Source organism: Psammomys obesus, unplaced genomic scaffold (assembly GCF_907164565.1).
Source record: "Psammomys obesus unplaced genomic scaffold, mPsaObe1.curated_primary_1811, whole genome shotgun sequence".
Lineage (NCBI taxonomy): Eukaryota > Metazoa > Chordata > Mammalia > Rodentia > Muridae > Psammomys > Psammomys obesus.
Window position 1 is genome coordinate 3,401,041 of NW_026596463.1, and position 21,754 is coordinate 3,422,794.

General features: G+C 39.9%; 3 protein-coding genes across 4 annotated transcripts in view; 2 read left to right on the top strand and 1 right to left on the bottom strand.

The window, feature by feature from the left end:
• Fam169a (family with sequence similarity 169 member A) overlaps positions 1-8,588 on the top strand; it is a 46,911-nt gene extending 38,323 nt beyond the window's left edge. Inside the window, exons 11-13 of the mRNA XM_055598407.1 lie at positions 2,477-2,633; positions 6,519-6,719; positions 7,434-8,588. Of these exons, the coding sequence (XP_055454382.1) occupies positions 2,477-2,633; positions 6,519-6,719; positions 7,434-7,976 (901 nt within the window). The 3' untranslated portion in view covers positions 7,977-8,588. The remainder of the gene's footprint in view (positions 1-2,476; positions 2,634-6,518; positions 6,720-7,433) is intronic.
• Positions 8,589-12,456: 3,868 nt separating this feature from the next.
• Positions 12,457-18,847, bottom strand: Nsa2 (NSA2 ribosome biogenesis factor). Its single transcript, XM_055598409.1, has 6 exons — positions 18,715-18,847; positions 17,170-17,357; positions 16,929-17,079; positions 15,123-15,302; positions 13,206-13,398; positions 12,457-12,753 (listed from the first exon to the last, which is right to left on the bottom strand). The coding sequence occupies exons 1-6, from the start codon at positions 18,715-18,717 to the stop codon at positions 12,686-12,688; spliced, it is 783 nt and encodes a 260-aa protein (XP_055454384.1). The 5' UTR covers positions 18,718-18,847; the 3' UTR covers positions 12,457-12,685.
• Positions 18,848-18,951: 104 nt separating this feature from the next.
• Positions 18,952-21,754, top strand: part of Gfm2 (GTP dependent ribosome recycling factor mitochondrial 2) — a 34,455-nt gene continuing 31,652 nt past the window's right edge. Inside the window, exon 1 of one of the 2 annotated variants that reach the window (XM_055598444.1) lies at positions 18,952-19,449. The gene's annotated coding sequence lies outside the window, so the exon portion shown is untranslated. The remainder of the gene's footprint in view (positions 19,450-21,754) is intronic. The other variant, XM_055598445.1, reaches the window with a different exon arrangement.

The following is a 21,754-nucleotide window of genomic DNA, read 5'->3' on the forward strand; positions in this document are numbered from 1 at the left end:
CACTGTCTGCCTGTTCCTTTAGGGCCGGGTTTTCAAAGATAAGTAGACATTTAGAAGCACGGTTAGGAGAGACTTTGGATTCAAGGCCTCCCAGCCATGCTCTGCAGGCTCAATATGGCCGACCATCTCTTTGTTTGGTTTTGATTATTTTTGCATGGTAGGGCAGACATTGAACCCAGGGCCTCACACATGTAAGTTCTTCCTGAGACAGAGTTTCTCTGTGTAGTGCTGGCATTCTGGCATTCACTCTGTAGACCAGGCTGGCCTCAAGCTCACAGAGAACCTCCTGTCTCTGTCTCCCAAGTGCTGGGGTTAAAAGCATGCACCATCTCTCCCCACTTCCGTATTACACGAGTTATTTCATACACAGTTAATGTGTTTACTTCTTTCTACCCTTCCCTCTTCCCCTTGCAACTCTTCTTGTGTTTTTCTCCAACTCTATCTCATTTTTATTCAAGCAACCATATTTAACTCCCTGACTACCATAGGGTTGTGGCCATATCATAATGCATTTAATCCAACTTCAAAAGTCACCATAAATTTTCAGTTTCAGTACTTTAAAAGTCCAAGGTTCAAAGACACTCATGAGACTCGAGGCAATCTCCTAATTGTAATGCACTGTGGGCTCGGAGGCACACACCTTGAATCCTAGCACTTGGGAGGCAGAGGCAGGTGGATCTCTAAGTTCCAGGCCAGCCTGGTCTACAGAGTCCAGGACAACTAAAGCTGCACAAGCTATCTTGAAAAATCAAACCAAACCAAAACAACAAGGAGACAACAACAAAAAACAAACAAAACAAAAAATAAAAAAAAGAATTTTTCAGTTGTAACCCCCTGTAAAATCAAAAAGCAAATTACATACCATCAACATACAAGGCACAGAATATTCATTGAGAGAGGAAAGGGAGCATAGTGAGGAAATACTGGACCAAAGCAAAACTGAAACCCATGATAGAAAACTCCAGGTCCTGTGGCTCTGTGTTTCATGGTGTTCCTTTTCTTTTTAAACTGTGTTTTGTATTCCTTTTTGCCCCGCTACTCTTTTTCGTTGTCAACCTGTATAAGCGTGATTAGTAATAACCACAGGGCAGAATGATTATTAAGATTTCAAGGCTGATTAGCCCGCCTTGACATCTCCTCTGCTGAAGAAATTGTGCCGTTACTTTTCAGTTTGGTGTCAGACAAGTTCTTAGGACAGATGGGAGGCAGCCACATTCTTTGCCAAAATATCAACAAGATATTAGCCAGGTTGCTAATACTCTTCCCCACTGAGGCCTCTTGAGTTGGGTCTCCACAGTTCATGTAGTTTTCTGTACTGCCGTCTTCCAATCGTCTACCAGGATGGACGGTAAAGCTCTCCTTACAGCATTCAGCCACTTTCCTAGTCCAGAGTCCCAAAGTCTTCCATATTCCTTCAAGGAGAAAAAGGAAAAGGAAAACCAAAACCAAAACCACCCAAACTAGATGGTCGTGTTTGTCACGGCAGTTGCCCGTGCCATGGTTCCACCTTCTTAGCTCCTTCTCTGTTGGTATGACAAAAGACCATGGCAAAATCAACTTAAAACCATGGTTCACTTGGTTAAAGTTCCAGAGGGTAGGAGTCCATCACTAGAATGGCCAAGAGTATGACAGGAGGCAGGGAAGTCTGGTTCTAGAGCAGCAGTCGAGAGCACATCCTACACCACAAACAGGAAGCTGAGAGCATACTCCCAATGACATACCTCCTAATCTTTCCCAAACAGTCCTACCAACTAGGCACTAAGAATTCAAACTTAGGAGCCTGTGGGAGCCTTTACCTTTGAAACCACATATGTATTTTCTAGTTCCATCCATTCACTTAAAAATTTCATTTTTCTTTACAGCTGAATAGAAATCCACGTTACATATTTATCACATTTTCCCTTTCCATTCATCAGCTGAAGGACATTTAGGTTATTTCCATTTCCTATCTATTTTGAACAGAGTGGCAGCGAACATTGTAGAGTATGATGTCAGGTTCTTTGGGCATATGTCAAGTAGTCAGTACCTGTGGTTATAGATAGTACTTACGATTAGGCACTAACAATATTGGAAGTAAACTGTGATCTATGTTCATTTCAGTAGAATAAATGAAAAGTGTAGTTTAAATAGAGAAGGTGGTGATGTTTGAACAGGCAAAAGGGACAAATTTATCAGAATAAAAAGATTAGCTTTGTACCTACAAGATCTAAAACTGATAGAATAACATTATTGATTATAAAATGTTACTTTGTTCAGAAGGGATTGTAGTATGCCGAGGCAGGAGGATTGTGAGTCTCAAGCCATGTTGGACAATTTTAGTAAGACCCTTTTCAAAATAAAAAGGGCTGGGATTGTACATTGCTTGCTAAACAAGAGCTCCTGACTTCATCAACTGTATGGTCCCAAAAACGGGTCCTTGACATTTTACCTTGACCATAATAAGAAAAAGCAAGAGTGATGCTGGTTTGTTGTCTAGACTAGAGTCCGCTGCACGTCCATCAGAGAGCTCAGAAGAGTTCCTGGAAGAAGAACCGGAGCCTAGAGTGACCGAGTGTGAAGATGGGAGCAGCGATAAAGATGCACCGCCTGCCCCAGACACTCAGCCACGCCTGGACAGAGAAGATGTGGACAAAGTAAGAAGAAGACACCACCCCCACCCATACACTGAGAGAGAAATGAGGCCATGGTTACAAGTTGTGTTGGTGGTTAAGGAAATGGACACATGGGCTGGGGTGTATAAAGCTAGGGAAATAATGAGAGCCCTCAGTGCGTGGGGAGAATAGACTGCCACTGGGGGGATGCACACTTAACAGGCGCACGGGTGATGGTGCCTTGTGGGACCAGGGTTATTAGAAGACTAGAAAGTCGTGATTTGCATTTGGAGTTTTTATTTCTCACTGCAACTCATTTTCTAGAAAGATAGGTAAAGTAGTTACAAAACCAAAACAACACCCTAAAACAAAATAGATAAATCTTCTGTAGCTAGCCCAATCCTTTGGGCTTGGTACTTGACCCCTTTATATGTTTATTAGCCTCTTCTCCTTTTTTCTCACCTTTCCTCGTTTGTCCTTCATTTTTGATATCGTCAGTTCTTTCTGTTGCATATATTCCTTGTCATTGTTTCGTATGCACCTTCCTTTCTTGAAGACTCATCTACTTTCCTAGTGTATACAGTATAACAGTACCACCGATTTTCTGTTATTATTTTTTCATGTGTACGGGTGTCTCGCCTCCATTACGTCTGTGAACCATGTATGTGCCTGCTGCCTGCTGCCTTTGAAGGTCAAAAGGACCCAGGCAGCCATGGAGATGCACACCTTTAATTCCAGCACTTGGGAGTTATGTCTGAGTTTCAGGCCAGCCTGGTTTACATAGTTCTAGAACAGCCAGGACTATATAGAGATTCTGTCTGAGAAAAACAAAATAGAAGGCCTGAGAGTCCCTGGAATCAGAGTTACAGACAGTTGTGAGTTGTGTGTTCATGCTGCTAATTGAATGTGGGTCCCCTGGAAAAGCAGCCAGCTCTGAACTGCCGAGCATCTCCTCTGCCCTTCTGCCGGTTTCTTAAGTCAGTGCACTGCAGCCTTTGTTCTCTCTACTTTATGAAACTATATTTTCAAATGGAATTTTTTTTCTTTTAGGAAACTGGGGAAAAGCAAAGCACATACTTTGAGGGGAAAATGAATGTTTATAGTTTTTCCCTCTTAAACTGTAATATAGTGTAGTATGTTGTGAGACAGTATATGTCATATAACCTGTCTCATCCAGCAAGACATTGAGCATATGTTACTACAGCGCCCCAGTGACAGCACCACTGTAATTCTAGTGCTTTCTCCTACTTGGGGTGACAGATTGCTTTACCCACCTCAAAGTTCTTTAGTTTCCTGGATGTGTATTATGTCCATGTGACTGCATATATGTTTGAAACATGCTTTTTTCCTCCTTAATATGTATATTCTGGGAGGTTGTTTTCCCTTTTGATCTTTGGCTTGTTGCCACTTTTGTGGCGTGGGGGTGCGTGTGCATGTGCACACATGGAAAGGCCAGGGACGGATGGTGGTTCTCTTCCCTTTCTGTCTCCTTAGTGCTGAGACAGGGTCTTTCACTGAGCTCAAGCTTGGCTTTATCTAGACTGGCTGGCTAGAATGGTTGACCAGTGAGCCTAGGATCCATTTATCTCTGGTTCCTACTGCTGGTAGTTACAGGAACAAGCAGCCCCGTGTCTACATTTTTTTATGTGGATGCTGGGGATTTGAACTCAGGTCTATCACCTTACATACCTAGCGCTCCTTACTAACTGAACTCCTTCCCAACCTTAGGTCTAGATCTACAGAGTCACTTGCCTACTGCATTTCTGTCACCCTAAGTCCAATAATACTTCTGTTGATTTGTCATTTATTTTTTATTGTGTATAGGTGGTTATATTTGTGTGTGAGCGTGTGCATATGCATGCAGGTGCCCACAAGAGTGTGCTGGAACCTCTGAAGCTATCATTACAGTTAGTTGTGAACCACATAACATGGGAGCTAGGAACTGAACCTACTCCTCTCCTGCAAGAGCAGTACTCTTAACCTTAAAGCCATCTTAATTCTTCTGTGTTGAGTCTACTTCCCTGTTTTATTCATTCTGTTCTCAAATCTAGACCTTGAAGGGCTGACTTTTTCCTTTTCTTTGCTTCTTTTTTTGTGACCACAGGTTTCTCCCCCCCCCCCCCCCCCCCCCCCGCTCCAAACACAGTTTTATCTTATGTTCTGTCTTTCTCATTTTCTTCCCCTTAACATTTTCCCACTCTGGTTGGTTCTTCTGTGAGTTTTCTGTAATTACCTTCTGTGTATAACCAGCTCTGTATACCGCTTGGTATAATAGTAATATCTTAGTTAAGGTTTCTATTGCTGCAACAAAACACCACGACCAAAGGGCAAGTTTGGGAGGAAAGCACTTTTTCAGCTTACACTTCCAGATCATAGTCCTTCTTTGGAGGAAGTCAGGACAGGAACTCAAGCAGAGCTGGAACCTGGAAGCAGGAGCTGATACAGAAGCCATGGAAGGGTGCTACTCACCAGCTTGCTCCCCATGGCTTGCTCAGTCTGCTTTCTGATAGAACCAGGACCATCCAGGGATGGCCCCACCCATGTGGGCTGGGCCCTCCATCATTGATTACTAATTGAAAAAATGCCTTGCAGCTGGATCTCATGGAGGCATTTCCTCATCTGAGGATCCTTTCACTCTGATGACTTTAACTTGAGTCAAGTTCACACAAAGCCAGCGAGTACGAGTAAGATACATATTAATGATAGAAAACATTCTCTCCTCTCCTTATTTGTGAGACAGAATCTCCTTTTCTATAAGCCAGGCTCACCTTAGAATTAGACTCTCCTCAAACTTGTAATTCTCCTACTTTAGTCTTCTAGGTACTAGGATTATAGGCATACCCCAAGATCACCCTGAAAGTTTTTTACTTTAGAAAAGTTTTCTTTTGGAAAAGTTAAGTATAATTTAAACATCTCTTTTGGAAAACTTTGGATTTGTTTGCTTGTGTTTTTTTTTTTTTTTTTTTTTTTTTTTTTTTTTTTTTTTTTTTTGTTTGTTTTTTGTTTTTTTTGAGACAGGGTTCTCTACAGAGCCCTGGCTGTCCTAGAGCTCACTATGTAGACCAGGCTAGCCTTGAACTCAAGGTGACCCGCTTGCCTCAGCCTCCCTAATGCTGCTATTAAAGGTGAGTGTCTCCACACCCAGTAGAAAGGTTTTCTTTTATATGCTTTCAGGAATCTAGTATTGGATTTAATTTCAAATGGTCAGGTATGTTAATTTTCTAATTTTTAAAAATGGTAATAGTATACCTTCTGGTTATTAGACTATTATTAGGAATTTGAAATATTTAACATAAAATAGATGTAAATTAGTAAATATTAGGAGAAAAGCTCAAAAATTGGAAGGTTTGTGCCATCAGATCTCTTTTCTGTACTTTAATAATATGAAGCAAAGAACTGATTGTTCAGAAATCACCCTGGGTTGACTGACTGAGCCAGCTGAGACTAGGACTTTTGTTTTCCCCGCAAGAAGCAAGTAGACCTCAGTTTTCACAGGACTGGTAGTGCTCCTCTGTCCGGCATGGTAAGCTATCTGCGCATAGCCCCAACTTCCCTGGTGGTGAGCAGCGGGCAGTGTTTCACAGGGCTGGTATTAAGTCTCAACTTGCTCTGTTGCCTCTTTACTAAAAACTTCATCCCATAATTGTCCTGAAAGAAGGAACAGGATCTTTTCCCTGACTCTTAGACCCCATTGCATAACCCCTGGGCATCCTGGCCTCTCCCTGTTACCAGAGTGTAGCAGGAGTGTGCAGTCCTTGGGGATTTGTTACTTTGCTGAGTCCCTCCGCCTTCAGCAAATCTGTTCTTTAATACTCTATATTGTTTTAAATCTGTTGTGAATCTTCATGGATGAGAAGTAGGGACTGAGAGTGGACCTAATTTGAACAATCATCTATAATTAAATCCTGACTTTCCCTCTTGGTGTAGGACTCTGCATTAGAGCCTGTGAATGGTGAGGTAATGGATGATGCCCTTAAGACCTCACTTGTAACTGAAGAGGAAGACTCCACCAGTGAAGGTCTTGAAGAAGAGTTAAAAGTTGCACCTTTTAATTCCAGCGGAGAGACTGTGAATCTTGTTCCACTGGTAGCAGAATCTTCAAAAGCTCTTGAGGCTATACCAGAGAAGGTAAGGCAGAAATGACCTTACTTTTCATAGGTAAAGTTTGCCAGTATTGGTGCAATTAGGTAGATGGTAGAGGATTCAGAATCTTTTCCTCCACCATAACATGTAGTCCTTTAGGAAAACTTTTATTTCAGGTATAAATTTTTATATTTGCCTTTCAAGGTTCAAATCTATTCCCACGCCACATCATATCTACTATATGGTAACAAAGTGAGGTATTGTTCTCCGATAACAAAATGTTTTTTAAGTTCAGTAGACAGGCTAACGGAAAATTTGGTATAGTATTTAAATCAATTTGGTTAGTTTGAACTGGCTGAAAGACAGAACCGTATAGCAATGCTTTCTAAATGTCTTGCTGAAGTTGGTGAATAGAACTCCTATCGCCTTTAATGGTATTGTCTAATGAAAGCAGTCAGACTTTTCTAGCTCCAGCAGCATTAAAACTTAGAGGCAGTTGATGGTTCGGTAGGATCTTAAAGCTTAAAGTCTTAGATACTCTGAGGCAAAATTATTTCTTCTAAGTTTATTGTGTTAAATTCACCATGAGACAATTTTAAAGAAATTGAATTGGACTTAGAATATGTATTCATGCTTAACAAAGAGAATGAGTTCTGAGTTCTTGACACAGTAGTTCAATGATTGTATGAGAATGAGTCATTTTAGAACTGTAGTAAAACTCTTTACTGAGCTTTGTTTTATTATGTTTTTTCCCCCCAGACTTCACCTGTTACTGACTCAGAAATGTTGCCAGATCAAGGCCCATCTGATGATAAAGGATATATTACAGAAAAGCTGTCTCTAGTTTCAAAAAAGAAAACACATTTGGGGAGCTCAGACAGTGTTGCCACTGTATCAAATGAAGAAAAGTCTGACAGTGATTTTCCAAATTCTGTAGCAGCAGAATTTCCTGAGGAACCAGTCTCTGAGAATTTAACACCCACCATGACTTCCTCATTGGAAGATCAGGGTGAGGAAGGGGCACCTGAGGCCCAGGAGCCATCTGCTGCTCAGAGTTCTCTGATAGAAGTAGAACTTGAAGATGTGCCCTTTCCACAGAATGCAGGACAGAAGAACCAGTCAGAGGAGCAGTCAGAAGCGTCGTCTGAGCAGCTGGACCAGTTGGCACCGTCAGCAGAGAAAGCTGTGGACAGCAGCTCCGAGGAGATAGAAGTGGAAGCACCTGTCGTAGACAGGCGCAGCCTGAGAAGAAAGGCCAAAGGGCATAAAGGGCCTGGCAAGAAGAAAGCCAAGCTGGCCTAAAGGACAAAGAAACGCGGACGATAAATCCTCTTCTCTGTAACATAGTTCTTGTTTTTAAATCATGGGAATTGATAAACAGCATGGGGCAAAGGACAAATTCCAAAATTTCATGATGAACTTTTTTTTTCCCATTCATTTATTTACTTTATTTTATTTAGTATAGTGTGAAAGAGGGTAGATGGGCTGGGAGGTTGATAAAGAGCCTGTGGGTCAAGAGGAAGGGCTGTCTTCCCAGGCTGGAGTGAGGAAGATTCTTTTGTGTGTGTGATTTGTGCCTTGGGAAGGAGGGCCAGTCAGTCCAGATGGGCTGGGGTGTAGTCTGTGGCCTTATCAAGAAGAACCCATCTTCTGGCCCTGACTTTGACCCTGGCCTCCCTCCTGATTCCCTAGGGCGGTCAGGTAACCCTTGTAGATCGTGCTGGGAGATATTTTTAGTGAAAGTATTTCATGGTTGCTGTATGCTGAGAGCCCTTTCCGCTCCTTCCATGAGCCTTCAGTTGGCCATGAAGGTGTAGATGGAGTCACACGCTGCTGGACCCCTCTTCCAGATGCCTACTTTGAACTTCTTTACACATGGAGGTTTTCTCTTCAGGACTAGGATTCACCATTCTTCTTAATTTTTCAGGCTATTTTCTGTAAGTAACTTATTTTATGAACCATGGGTCAGTTTTGAGAATCCATGTCATATTTTTTTCAGCAGGTGGAACATCTATTGATATTTTAAAACTACAAATTAAAAGAACTAGTACACTTTGATCATAGAAATCTTTTATACTACGGGTTTTAATGGTAAAACTTGGTGAGGGTTCTCAAAGTTTTATCTTAGTATCAAAAACAATCTCCATTTTTAAAGTGCAGGCATATGTAAACAAAACAAATCCATGTCAATAAATATAATCTCAAGTGAGAGGACAAACATAGTTTATGGTCATTGGCTTATGAAGATTGTTTTAGTTATTTCTTATTATCAGTTATAGATGGAGTTTCTTCAGCATATGTGGAGAGGTACACACAGTCTAGACTTTTTATCTTCTGATGTTAACAGTAACAGTATTGTTAGATTTAACTGTGGCACATGGATACATAATTTAAAACTCCACCTGATGTATTAGTTTGCTATATTTTTTCTCTGTATATTTGCAGATGCTGAAAAGCTTGAGTACACTTTTATCTTTAATCTGCTAAACACCTCAAGTAGTTGAATTTAGCATATAGTTTAATTTGGACTGTGATCTTTATCAGTTACTACAAGTATATGCCCTTAGCTATACCTCCTTTATTCTTCTGCTGCTCACTCACTGTGATTCTTGTCCAAAGATCTCCATCTAGCTTACCAGCCCTTCTGTCCATTTTTGGATAGGTTTAGAACTGTACCTCACCATCTTTAGACCTAGATCATAGGAGTAAAACTGCCCTGAGTTATAAAAAAACCTAAGTTCTGTCAGGTTCTGCTGTCCCTTTGGGTCGGACATATACTTTATTTCCATGGCAAGAGCATTTGCTATTTGGAGAAACTTTTTTTTTTCCTTGACAGTAGGAATGAATAAATTGGTTATTAGACTCCATAGAAAATTTATCAGTAGTACTGTGATTAGTACTTCAATTGGATATTATTTTTGAGACCACTTAGTTTTTGAAACAGTTTGAACCTTGTGAGACAAATGCTGGGATTTTGTATCCTTATATTTGAGGTGCTGTGAGTTAATGTTCAGTTTATTTGGTCTTCACAGGTGATCTGGTAATGTCACATCTTATATTTTATTTAGGGATGCTGGTATTTTAGAAGTCTCAATAAGTTAGTCTTTAAGCAGACCAAATACCCTTGTGTGATTGTAGAACACCTGCACATACCTGTTTCTCCAATTTCTGGTTAGAAGTTGTTAGATGATTTCATTCCAAGTGGAAATTATGCTTGGGACAATTTTTCTCAGTAAATGCTAAGTTAAAGAATAATTATGATTAACCCTGACTTTGCCAAATGCTGATGCTGTATTCATTTGGAGAAACTTGGTTAACATCTCAACTAGAAATAGTAACTGAAGAGTTTAAGATTCAGAAACTTAAAATCTAATTTTCATTTTAAATATACATTTAAAATTTTCTAGTTTGGTTTTTTTTTTTTTTTGCTATTTGTTTCCCTTACATTCTTTAAATGTTTTTAAGAGATTGCATTCACTGGCAGCTCTGTGTGAACAGTCTCTAGAGCTAAAATTTTCACATATCACACTAGGGACTAGCAGTATAAACTTATACTTACCAAACTTGTTTGATATAAATGGAATTCAGAGAGATTTCAAACATTTTGTTCAGCACACAAGAAAATTTGTTACTTATTGTCTGTGACAGAAGTTAAAGTTTATAGATACCAGAGGCCAGGTCACTGGAAAAATCTTTCATATTCAGTAACATGTTGATTATATAAACTTTGTAATAAAAGTTATGTTCAGTAGGGAATCTAAATAAACAAGTTTTTGCAAGGTATTAGGAGGACTTCTGTGATTTCAAGCAGCTGTTGAGTGTTCAGTCATATTCTGTAGTCTCGTGAACTGGTACTTTTCTGAAGTTCCCTTCTGGTGTATATACATATATATTTCCTTATGTAACATAGAGCAGATGAGTATTTGCAAAATTTTAGTTCTACTTTCAAACTGAAACTATTAGACCACACAAAAATTTAAGAATTTTACTGTAAAGCCCCTTTACCACTTTTAAAGATGAAGGATTCTATTACAATTTTTAAAGAAAATGAAATGGCATGACTTTGAATGTCAGTCTTCTACATGTGCTCACAGCCCATCGATTTGCAGAGTAAGGACATGCAGTCAGCGGTTGTCTACTTTTAACAGGTGACCTCGTGTTTGTAGCATAAGGGTCTGATTTTAGAATAGGATACCTTCAAGTCCTTTCCATCAACTGAACGTCTGCTGGTGGTTGTCTTCCTTTTGTGATTACTTTCTAAGGTGTGGTCACACCAGCAAACTCACACTTCAATGTAAATAAAGAATTTATATTAACACTACACATATGTAACAATTTTAGAAATCAGTTTCTGCCTTTTATGTCCATTAACAATCTGGTGTTTTTGGTGTGGTCTGTTACAGATGTCATGCTTGTTTTCATACTTCCTGCCATGCTATTTTGGTACAAGATTGTTTGCTGTTTTTAACTCTGAAACAATAAGCAAATGCACCTCAGCAATACTCACTGCTCACCTGAGGTCAGGCTTCCTTTCACTGTAACTTAGGCAAATAGACATTATCCATTTTTATTGGTTGGAAACTGTTACAATATCATTGTAAAAAGGGTCCTGAAGTGATTTGTCTGTACCAAATGGTCACTTCCAAGAAACTAGCCTTCCTTTTTGCTAACGATCTTTATACGTCCTAAAACTTAAAAAAGAAAATGTTATATTAAAATGTCATATTAATCAGAGTACCAAGTCTTGCTGGAGAACTTATGGTTTGTTTCCTTGCTAGGGTTTTTTCCCCCCTTTAATGTTTAAAATAGTAATTAAACCTATATTTTGTGATTGTTTTCTAGTCTGTTTTAAATCCCCCTCCCCCTGGTTCATTCATGAAGAAGTGCTTAAGATATTGTGTTAGCCATTGAATGACTCTGTTAAAGGCACAACTAATCACACTGACTGTATTATGAAGGCAGACTTAAGAAAATAAACAATTTAAAGCAATATGGTGACTACAGATTAATATACTCTCTGAAGCTCAAGGCCATGACCATATGATTCATACATCACAGAAGAGTGTGGATTACCTTATAACACCTAATGACCTTAGACTCACATCTCAGGGCACTGGCACAGTCTAGAATTTTCTAAAGCAATTTTTAACATCATTGTGGCAGTATAAATGCATTCCCTATTTTGAGAATAGATATAAGTGAAAAAAATTGTGAAAAAATTTTTCAGTCTAAATTTACCTTCCTGCATTTTTATTTACTTATTTTTGTTTTTGGAGACAGGGTTTTTCTGTGTACCCTTGGCTGTCCTGGGCTCACTTTTGTAGACCAGGCTGGCTTCAAACTCAGAGATTCACCTGCCTCTGCCTCCCTGAGTGCTGGGAGGCACGTGCACACCATCATGCCTGGCTTATTGGAATATTTTATGAACTTAAACACTGTTTCAATGTGTCATTTTTTAGGATTAATGGCAACAAAATGGAAAATATCTAAATTTCCTAGCCTACTCAATTGTTTTTATTGACCTTTATGGGTCTTACAACTACACTGGTAGCCTGCATTGCGGAATGTCCACTCTTTGTTGAATGATTTAATTTTATTATATGTACATTAGTGTGAAGGTGACAGATCCCTTGGAATTGACATTACTGACAGTTAAAAGCTGCCATGTGGGCGCTGGGAATTAAACCAGCATCCTCTGGGAGAGCAGACAGTGCTCTTACCCCCTGAGCCATCTCTCCAGCCCCGCAGGCCCACTCTTTAGTACACGTCTTATCTACTTGTATGCTTGCTATTCAGGCACTAAATTTTATTAACATGTAAGCCCTTAGGCCCCAAACTGAAGACTAACTGTAAAACTGGGCAGTTTTTATTTTTCTTTACAATTTAATAAATACTTCTTGACAACTGCACATGGGGTAAGGCTGCTTGGTGGTTCAGAAGGATCACAGCGATGGTGTTTGCCTAGTGTGTAGTCTTTGGTAGTGGTTGGAGTGACGTGGATGATGTTGCTCTCAAACCAGCAAAACCGCATTTATGCACCCATCGTTTTCAGGATTGTTGGTAACTTGGGCATACTTTCCTAAGGAAAACCAAACCCAAAGGAAGAAAAGGGAGGAATGTTAAAAACAATTTTAAAGAATAAAACCTTTTATCTTATAACATTTCTAATTACCATATCCATACAAGTAAGAAATGAGCAGAAGACAAGCTAATTCAAGATCAAGTTGTACTAAGTTTATGTAAAGCGTTCACAAACAGTAGTTGGCTCCATTTTATTAATAATTATATTAGTATCTACTTTCCCAAGATGACTTTTTTCCCTTAATGTATTTCAAAACACTTTAATGACCTATTTTACAACATCTAAGTTTATGGATACTTTGGGCAGTAAAAGTAGAAACTAAATCAATGATAAGATTTTTCTTTCCTCTTCTCTCCAACTCCCTAACTTAGCTCATATACTTTTAATGCTCAGAAAAGTGTTTGTACTAGAACTACGGGAAAGCAACCCCCATTTAAATTTTTACTTACCCCAAATAACCTTGCCTCCTTGTGTCACAAGGCCCAGCTCGCTCACATTCACTTCAATAACTGTACCTTTGGTGATTACACCCAAAGTTGTATATAATGGGGATGATGGATTCTTTTTCACACCAAGTATAGGCAGGCAAAAAGTAGCTTTCAGCTCAGGATGTGTGACGTGGGCTTTTTTGAAACGCAGACCCTAATAAGTCAAACAGGGTTAGTACAGGCTTCAGAATCCACCTTTTCTAGTCATCTCAACTAGGGGAGGAACGATGGCTTAAAGCATCAGATAAAATATTAACATGTCTACAGATTAAAAATCTCACAGTGGATAGAAGTAGATACAATCCAAAAAAGGTTTTCCCATGTAAGAATATCCTGTCGATACTTGTAGTTTTCTTTCTCTAGCGCTCATAGTTACTGAAGGCTTACTAGGCCAGGGTGCCATAGCTCACAAGTGTCTCATTTATATACGACAACCTTATCCAAGCTCACCTTCACAATTAACAGTGAAGCAAGGGTATGCAGGCTTGAATTTTGTTTGCAGTTTAAATCATGGTAAATGAAATCAAACCTACTAGCTCCAATTTCAGGATTCCAAACACCTCAGCCACTTTGCAGGAGAAGAGAAAGGGATTGGAGGCTGTTAACTTTCTTTATGTAGGTAGTAACATGATGAAAAGACGGGAGGATATTCAGAGAGGAGTTTGTTACAGAAATGTTACCCAGTCACCCAAATGGGGTCCTATAAGCACAGCACTTTAAATGTCAGAATTCTATGCCTTATTCTTAACTGTGTGGGAATGAAAGGAAAATGACATTAAATTCTTAGTATTGGACGAATTTTGAGAACCTTCGCTCCCTGAAAAAATGCTACCGAAATGTACTCTAAAAAGTATGATACAAAATCAAAATCAGGGGAATCATCATACAGTCCAGGAATGAATAATGTTCTAGGCTTTGCAGCCAGGTAGTCCCTGGTTAGTAGGTGAACTGGGGAGAGGAGAAACTGTACTGCTGAAGTGTGCATGACTGTTGGCAGTGATTACAGCGTAACAAGTTATTCAGATTGACCGTTAAGATCAACAGCACCAACATTCCCGTTTTCTAAGCAGGCTAAACTCTTTGAAAGGATTCTGAAAAAATTTAATTCAGTTCCATATTTTTCAAAACAGTAGAGAAAATTCTGGGAGATGGGAGAAATTAGTTTGTTGGAGATAGTATCATTATTGCTATCAACAGAAATTAAGTTACTTTTATAGTCTCCTATGAAGACAAAATGGTTACATACAGGATGTACTCAAAAGCAATAAAAGACATTTATCTCACTAAATTTCAGTGCACAGCCCAATGCCTTTTGTTCTTTTGTCTAAGACAAAACATTCCTTTGTTTAATAGATCTAAGTTTGAGGCCTAGCACTTCAGGCATACAGCAGTTCACTTGCTGAATAGGAAAATATACTATAAAAAATGAAGTCTAATGTATCACATTTAAATAGAAGAATTCACTGGCAATGTGTTATAAGAATTCTTTCATTTCAAATCTATTATGAATCGGAAGTTAAGATTTAGCCTAGATTCATGGAAAAATGCTACATACTTCCTACTAATGACTTAAATTAACAAAAATAGCACAAAATAGCCAGCATGGTGGCGCACGCTTATAATCCCAGCATTTGGGGAGGCAGAGGCACAGACAGGTAGGTCTTTGTGAGTTTGAGGCCAGCCTGGTCTACAGAGCAAGCCCAGGATAGTCAAGGCTACACAAGGAAAAAAAAAAAAAAAAAGAAACAGAAAAACCAGCAGCACAAATGCTGCTCAGACTTTTTCACACCAATCTTAGTAGTTTCAAGAAACAGTAATTCAGTTTATCGTGCTTCCTAAGGAAACTAACATTAAGTCACCACACTCCTATAGGCTTACCATTGGTCTGATGAACCTTTCGTATTTAGGTGGTTTTCTGGTAAAACCATCACCAACAAAGCAGACTTTAGTAACCATCCTCTTCCATGCCTTCTTTTTTCTCTTTCCTGTTCGAATAACTTTCAATACTTCTGTTTCTCCTTGGGCACGGACTTTGGGTAGAGGGACTTCCCATTTTCCCTAAAAGTGTAGGTTTATAAGAAAACGATAATAAGAGTAAGCCAAGAGTTCTAAGTTATACAAAGTGGAAGACTGCCTTCCGGTAACCATTCAACACACTTTTGTTGTTCAACTGTTTCGGAGAAGTCTGCTGTTACTTAAGCCATAATTAAGCAAAACCAGTTAAGTTTGTGTATCATGGGTACAGTAAGTAAATGGTTCGGTTCAGCTAAATTCTCTTCATACTGCTAGAGAACAAAACCATACACCTCTAAGGCAGTTTATAACCAGCGTACACGCTTGTTACTGGTACCAGAGGGTTGACTGTACTTCATTTCTTTGTAAAAAATCACAGACTTCTCTAAAACAGACTTCAAGATTTCTGGTAACACCATGTGTTTTGTACTGCTCCAGAGTGCATAGAAATATATAACACAAAAAGAAAACCCTTAAAGCTATAGCAGTGTAAGGCAGTGGAAAGGGTTCTGGACTGATATTACTAAGACGTGGGTTCTAGGAGCAACTAGCATTTCACAGTGCGTGACTACAAGAATGATTTCTAATCCTCTGGACTCTAGTCTCTTATCTGCAATCAGACTCAGTCCGTGCAGTCACTGAGTAGGTAATCACGGGTAATCAATACCACTCAATACCATCCTACTTTGAGATCTTACAAATTGAAGACTTTAATATTGTATTTTCCTATTGGAGTTCTTAAATAAATCTACTCACAGGTGCTTAAAAATATCTGTTCTTTCTGTTTTGGGACAGAATTTTAGCTGGTTTGACAGTAATTGTAAAAGGTGTGCTGAAAGAATTGCTCAATTTTTATGTAAATTAAATCCCTTTGGAAATTTTCTGCTGGAACCAATTTTGGCACTGCAAAGCAAAAAAAACAAAGGTGTATTTTTCTCCACAATAGCACAACATTAGGGATTTTCAAATGGAGGAAGTCATTAGCTACTGAAATTTTAAGATTTACTGCTTAATTTTTAATTAAATTTTTAAATGAAAGGTGGCTTATAGGGTCTCATGTAGACCAAGCTGGCCTCAGATCTGCTATGTAGTCAAGGATGACCTTGGCTTCTGAACCTTCTGCCTCCCCCAAGTGCTGGGATTACAGATATGTTAGGCAAATACTCTATCAACTGAGCTATATCCACAGCTCCCTCTAATAAATTTTGTTGAAACTTAAAATTCTAAAATTCTTTCAACCAGGGTATATCAACTTTGGTGATAAGACAAACTAAATTTATAAAATTGAGCTGGAGAGATGGCTTAGCACTTAAAAGCACTTGCTGCTCTTCAGAGAACCTGGGTTCAGTTCCCAGCACCCACACAGCAGCTCATAATAGTCAATTAATTCCAGCTCCAGGGAATCTAACATCCTCTTGTAGCCTTTGTTGGCACTATGTGGTATCATAAATATACACACTCAGGCAAACATACACATAAAATAAGCAAATCTTAAATCCTCATCATCAAAATGAAAACATTTACAAAACATTCTAAGACTTCAAGATCCAAATAATGTAACTTAATTTATTGTCCTTAAATGCTTCAAATTAAACTGGAGACAAATCTAGAATGCCAACTTTTCACTTAAATATTTCTCTCAAGCAAAATAAGACTTTTTTTTCTCCTTACCGCTTTCTCTTTCCGTTTCTGCTTAATCATGTTGGAGAGCACTTTTGCTCTCGACTGTCCCTCTCTGTCCAGCAGGTAGGCAGGCACTGCTCCCTGAGGAGTCTTCTCATCATTCTTCTGTTTCGTGTTTCTCTTTTCATGCATCTTGATACTATCAGAAAGGAAAGAGACTCAGACTATGTTTAGTAATTATTACCTAATGGCTGTTACCTGCTTATGAGAATTGAACAGGACCACTTACGTCTTTTTCATTTGTATTTTCTCGGCATGGCGCTGTTTATGATAGAGCTTAGCCTTCAGGCCAATCATTTTTTTTGCCTTCTTTGAGCGTTCATGGGCCTCCCGGCCTTCTTTCTTTCTCTTTTTCTCATGGTAATCCAAACGATGCCCATATCGTTTACGGTGTAATTCAATATATTCATTTTGTGGCTGTAACGATTGAAGAAATGTTATCTTAATTTTTCCAAGTACTACCAACAAGATTATCCTAACACTTTACATAGAATATAAAGTAGATAAGACTCATACTACCTAAAGCTTTAATAACTCTAGCACTACTAACCCTTCATATGATGTGAGTTAAATACATTCTCACCTTGGACAGCTTATGTATGTTTACACCTGCATGACTCTTTGGAAAAGCTACTGTTCAATGAAGGGATTTATCCAAAATCTACTACAGGATTTCATTCTTTTTTTTCTTTTTCTTCCCTCAGACAATAAGGTAGGTTATTTTCAGGTTTTTGATTTTTTTTTATTTTTGTTAGTTTTGCTTAAACATAATTTACATAAAACAAAATTTGTCATTTTGAGTTGTGGGTTTGTAGCTGTAATTTCTGGCCAATTACACATTTCTGTAACCATTATAACCAAGATGGCATATTTATTTCCTATCACCTCAAAATGTTCCTTTGTGCTACTATGAAGTCAATCTTATTTCCTCATCCTCAATCTTATATTTCTATGGTTTACTTTTCCCAGTGAACAGAATAATATACAACCATCTTGTGTATTTCGTGATTGGTAGTATCCTACGATGTATATAAATGATATAAACTTATTTATTTATCCACTGACCATTTGAAAGATATTTGGACTGACCATTTTCTTTGTTATCAGGAATAAAGTTGCAATACATATAGTTGAATTCAGATCTCTGTATGGAAATTGTCTGACATACTGTCTTCCAAAGTGTGTGTATTACATGCACGTTGCCGGTATTGTATGGGATCTCTTTTGCGTTTTAAATAGTTTCGTTTTTATTAATTTAACAATAAACTATGGCCAGCATTTATTTATTATTTTGACCCCACAAAACAAACACACACGACGATGGAAGGCCAAGTCCAGCAAAGAGAATTATGCTAAGCAATAAAATCATTACGGGTGGTGTTTTCAACAGCTATCATATAAACCTTGCAGCAACTACAAGAAAGGTATGAAGCATTCCATACTGTAAAGAAACATCCAGTAGAAAAGAGAAAGGCAGGCAGTCCGGACCGGCATGTTTGGTTTCGCAATCCATTCACTGTGCGGCCACAGGTTTACTGACAAGTAAAAAGGTGTGATGCGATTTAGTGGGGCACTGATGCCACGCTGGCAAGATCAGAACTTTAATACTAACTCTTGTCTCACTTGTGTTCCCGGAAGCTGAGCGTGGGTTCACGGAGTCTGCATCGGGGTCTTCGGCACCTCAGTTCCGCTCACTGCGGTCCTCACGCCCCGACAGCCCAACCACGCCAACCCCGACGCCCTCCGTCGCCTGCGCCCGAGGCTGCCTCCTTACCATGATGACTGCCGCGGGGCAGCCGTCCGCGACCTCCCGGGCGCCGAAAACCTCTTCAATTCGGGGTCTCGCTGGCCCACGAGCCTGGCTCGCCCAGGCCGGAACGGGAAAAGGCAGTCCTTTAAGTGGGCCGAGTGAAGCGCAAGCTCCACACAACAGTTCCGGCTCGGCTTTAGGTAGAAGAGCGGAAGTTGATAGCAGGCGACATTTAGCTGATGCCCCACCGGAAGTGAGGAGAGCGAGCCGTTTAGGGAGCCGCGATCCGGGACTCTGTAGGTTCCTTCTGCGGTTGTGAGGGTAGTGTTTGCGGTGGGGCGTTGTAGCGTGAGGCCGTTGCCAGTTTTGGAGTGGCCGGTGCCTCTTGCTCCCCGCAGTCTGGCGGAGAGGAGCTAGTGGTTGATGCACAGCCGAGCGCCCTATGGATGCCACAGTCTTGCACTGCTGACCTTGTAGCTTGAGGTGTGCTCAATTAGGGACAGTTTTTTAATCTTCGTCCTTTATCAACGGCGACCGATTTTTTCCCTTCTCCCTTTGCTATTGTATGCACAATTAATTTATATTATGTAGAAAGTAAAGCTGCTGGGCCAAAGCAGGAGATTAATTTCGGTTTTGCGGAGGCCCAGATTTTTTCCCCCCTACATTCTTGAGACCTTTTTTTTTTTTTGTATCCCGGAACTTGGACTGAAGGGACTTAAATTGTGGGTAGGAATTCCCAGGAAAGCACATCTAATTAAGGTCAGTTTTACCGTTTAGAAAATTGTTTTTGTCGTTTTACTTTTTTAATGTGTATGAGTGTTTTTGCCTATATGTGTATATGCGCATCACATGCGTGCCTGGTGCAAAGAACAGGGTGTTAAATCACAAATATAGTTGGGAGTGCTAGTAGCTTCTGGGAATTGAACCTGGGTTTCCTGGAAGAACAGTCAAACTCTTAGCTGCTGAGTCACCTCTCCAATCCCCAGTTTTACCTTTTTACTGTAGTCACAGAAGGCCCCTAATAAACTCTAGTTTGGAACTACCAAATTAGAAAGTTTTCATCTCAGGAAGTCTTAGTGCTCGGATTCAGGCTGTCTTCCAAGTCTCCATAGTACAGTGTGATTTTGTTTTAATCCAGAGCTAATACTGATTAGCCTTCGTGTATTTCCAGGTGCAGTAGATTATGTACGTTCTCGGGCCAGAGTATGCGCCCTCCTCCCCATTGCCTCCCTTGCCTACTTTAGGTATTTGCTTTGATTAAACCGTTTTAGTGAAGTGTCTCCCTTGTCATACCCACCATAACTGTCCCATTTCCTTTTGTGGCTTAATTCTTTTCTACAGCATCTATGATATTAGGATGTTGTATATTTTATTTACTCTCTGCTCTTGTTTTGTTTTTTTTGTAGCCCTTGAGTTGGTTAGTGTTTGTTGAGTCGCTGCTTTAGCTCCAGTACCTAGAAAACCAGTTAAACACAGTTCTTACTGAACCTGTGGGTTTAGTTCTCATGCTGTCTCTGTTTTGTCACAGATGAAAGACCGAAGCTCTGAGATTTTTGGTGATTTATCTAAGACTTCAGAAGGCCTGAAAGGCAGATGAGCTTCCAACACAATCAGTCAACATCCTTTGATTTCACTGTTAAGAATAAGTGTGTAGTTATGGGTTGAGATTTAATTGAGGAAATTTTACTGTTTCATATTCAACACATTTATACAGGCATACAGTGAATTTTGATCATTGTCTCAACTCCCAGATCCATCTTCCCCTTGACCAGTCATATTCATCCCTTTAGTTTCAAAAAGATTTTTTTTTTTTTTGACTTTGACTATGTATGGGTGTGTGCACGTGAGTGCTGGTGCTTTTGGAGGCCATGGAGGCCAGAAATGTCAGGTTCTCTGAAGCTAGTTATGCCACTTGTGAGCTGCCATTGTGGAGGCTGTGCTGCAGCCTGAACTTAGTCTTCTGCAAGAGCAGCGTGCACTCTTAACCACTCAGTGTTCAGTCCGACATGCATATTCTTAATTGAAATTGCTAAACTGGTTGCCGGATGCGATGGCACACGCCTGTAATCCCAGCAATATGGAAGGCCGAAGCAGGCGGATCACTGTGAGTTTGAGGCTAGCCTGGTCTACAAAGCCAAAGCTACGCAGAGAAAGCCTGTCTTGAAAAAAACAAACAAAAATAAAACAACAACAGCGAAAAACAACAGAAAACAGTGTAGTAACTGATAATGCATTATTCTTTTTCTTTTTGTGGGGGTGGGGTTGAGACAGGGCCCCTCTACGTAGCCTTGGCTGTCCTAGAGTTCTAGGACTATGTAGATCAGGCTGGTCTTGGACTCACAGAGTCAGCTGTTTCTGATAGGATTAAAGGAGTGCCCCACCACTCCTGGCCAACTGATGAAATATTCTATTGCCAGTGCCTAGGTTAATGCCAAGGATGACCCCTGATAGAAGAGATCAGTATTGTCTCAGGACCCCCAAGACCTCATTCTTCGCACAAAGGAGATTTATTTGCCCCAGAGGAACAAAGGTCGGGGAGTAAGAGACAAGGACAGGCGATAGAGGATGAGGCAGAGGGTACAAGGGAGAGTGGGAAGGGGTGTTTGTCCCAGAGGGACAAAGGACTGCCTCTGAATAGAGAGACAGGCGTGACCCATAGGCAAATGGCAGATTATAAAGGTAAAATGGGAAACACCGTGTTAGGATGGGGTGTTTAATTTTGATTGGGTATGTTAATTAGGTGAGCCAAAGGGGGACTTCAGTACTTTGATAGCTGGACCACAGTCAGCCTCAGGAGGAGGAAGTAGCCAAATAAGGGACTAGACCTTGGTGACCAGTTTTAGGAATGTAATTTAAAAGTTTTTAGCAAGGCAGAGGGCAAGGAAGAGCAGGTTCGGAAGGAGGATAGTTTCAGCATGACTTACTGCATAACTGATTTAGCATTGTCTCCTGTGTCCTAGGCCTTAGATACTTCTGTCCTTTTCTCACACCTTTGATCTTGTGCTTTAAGCCCAGGGAAAACTTGGTAAATGTGGGTTTAGGGGCTTGTTGTGCTGAAGTCAAA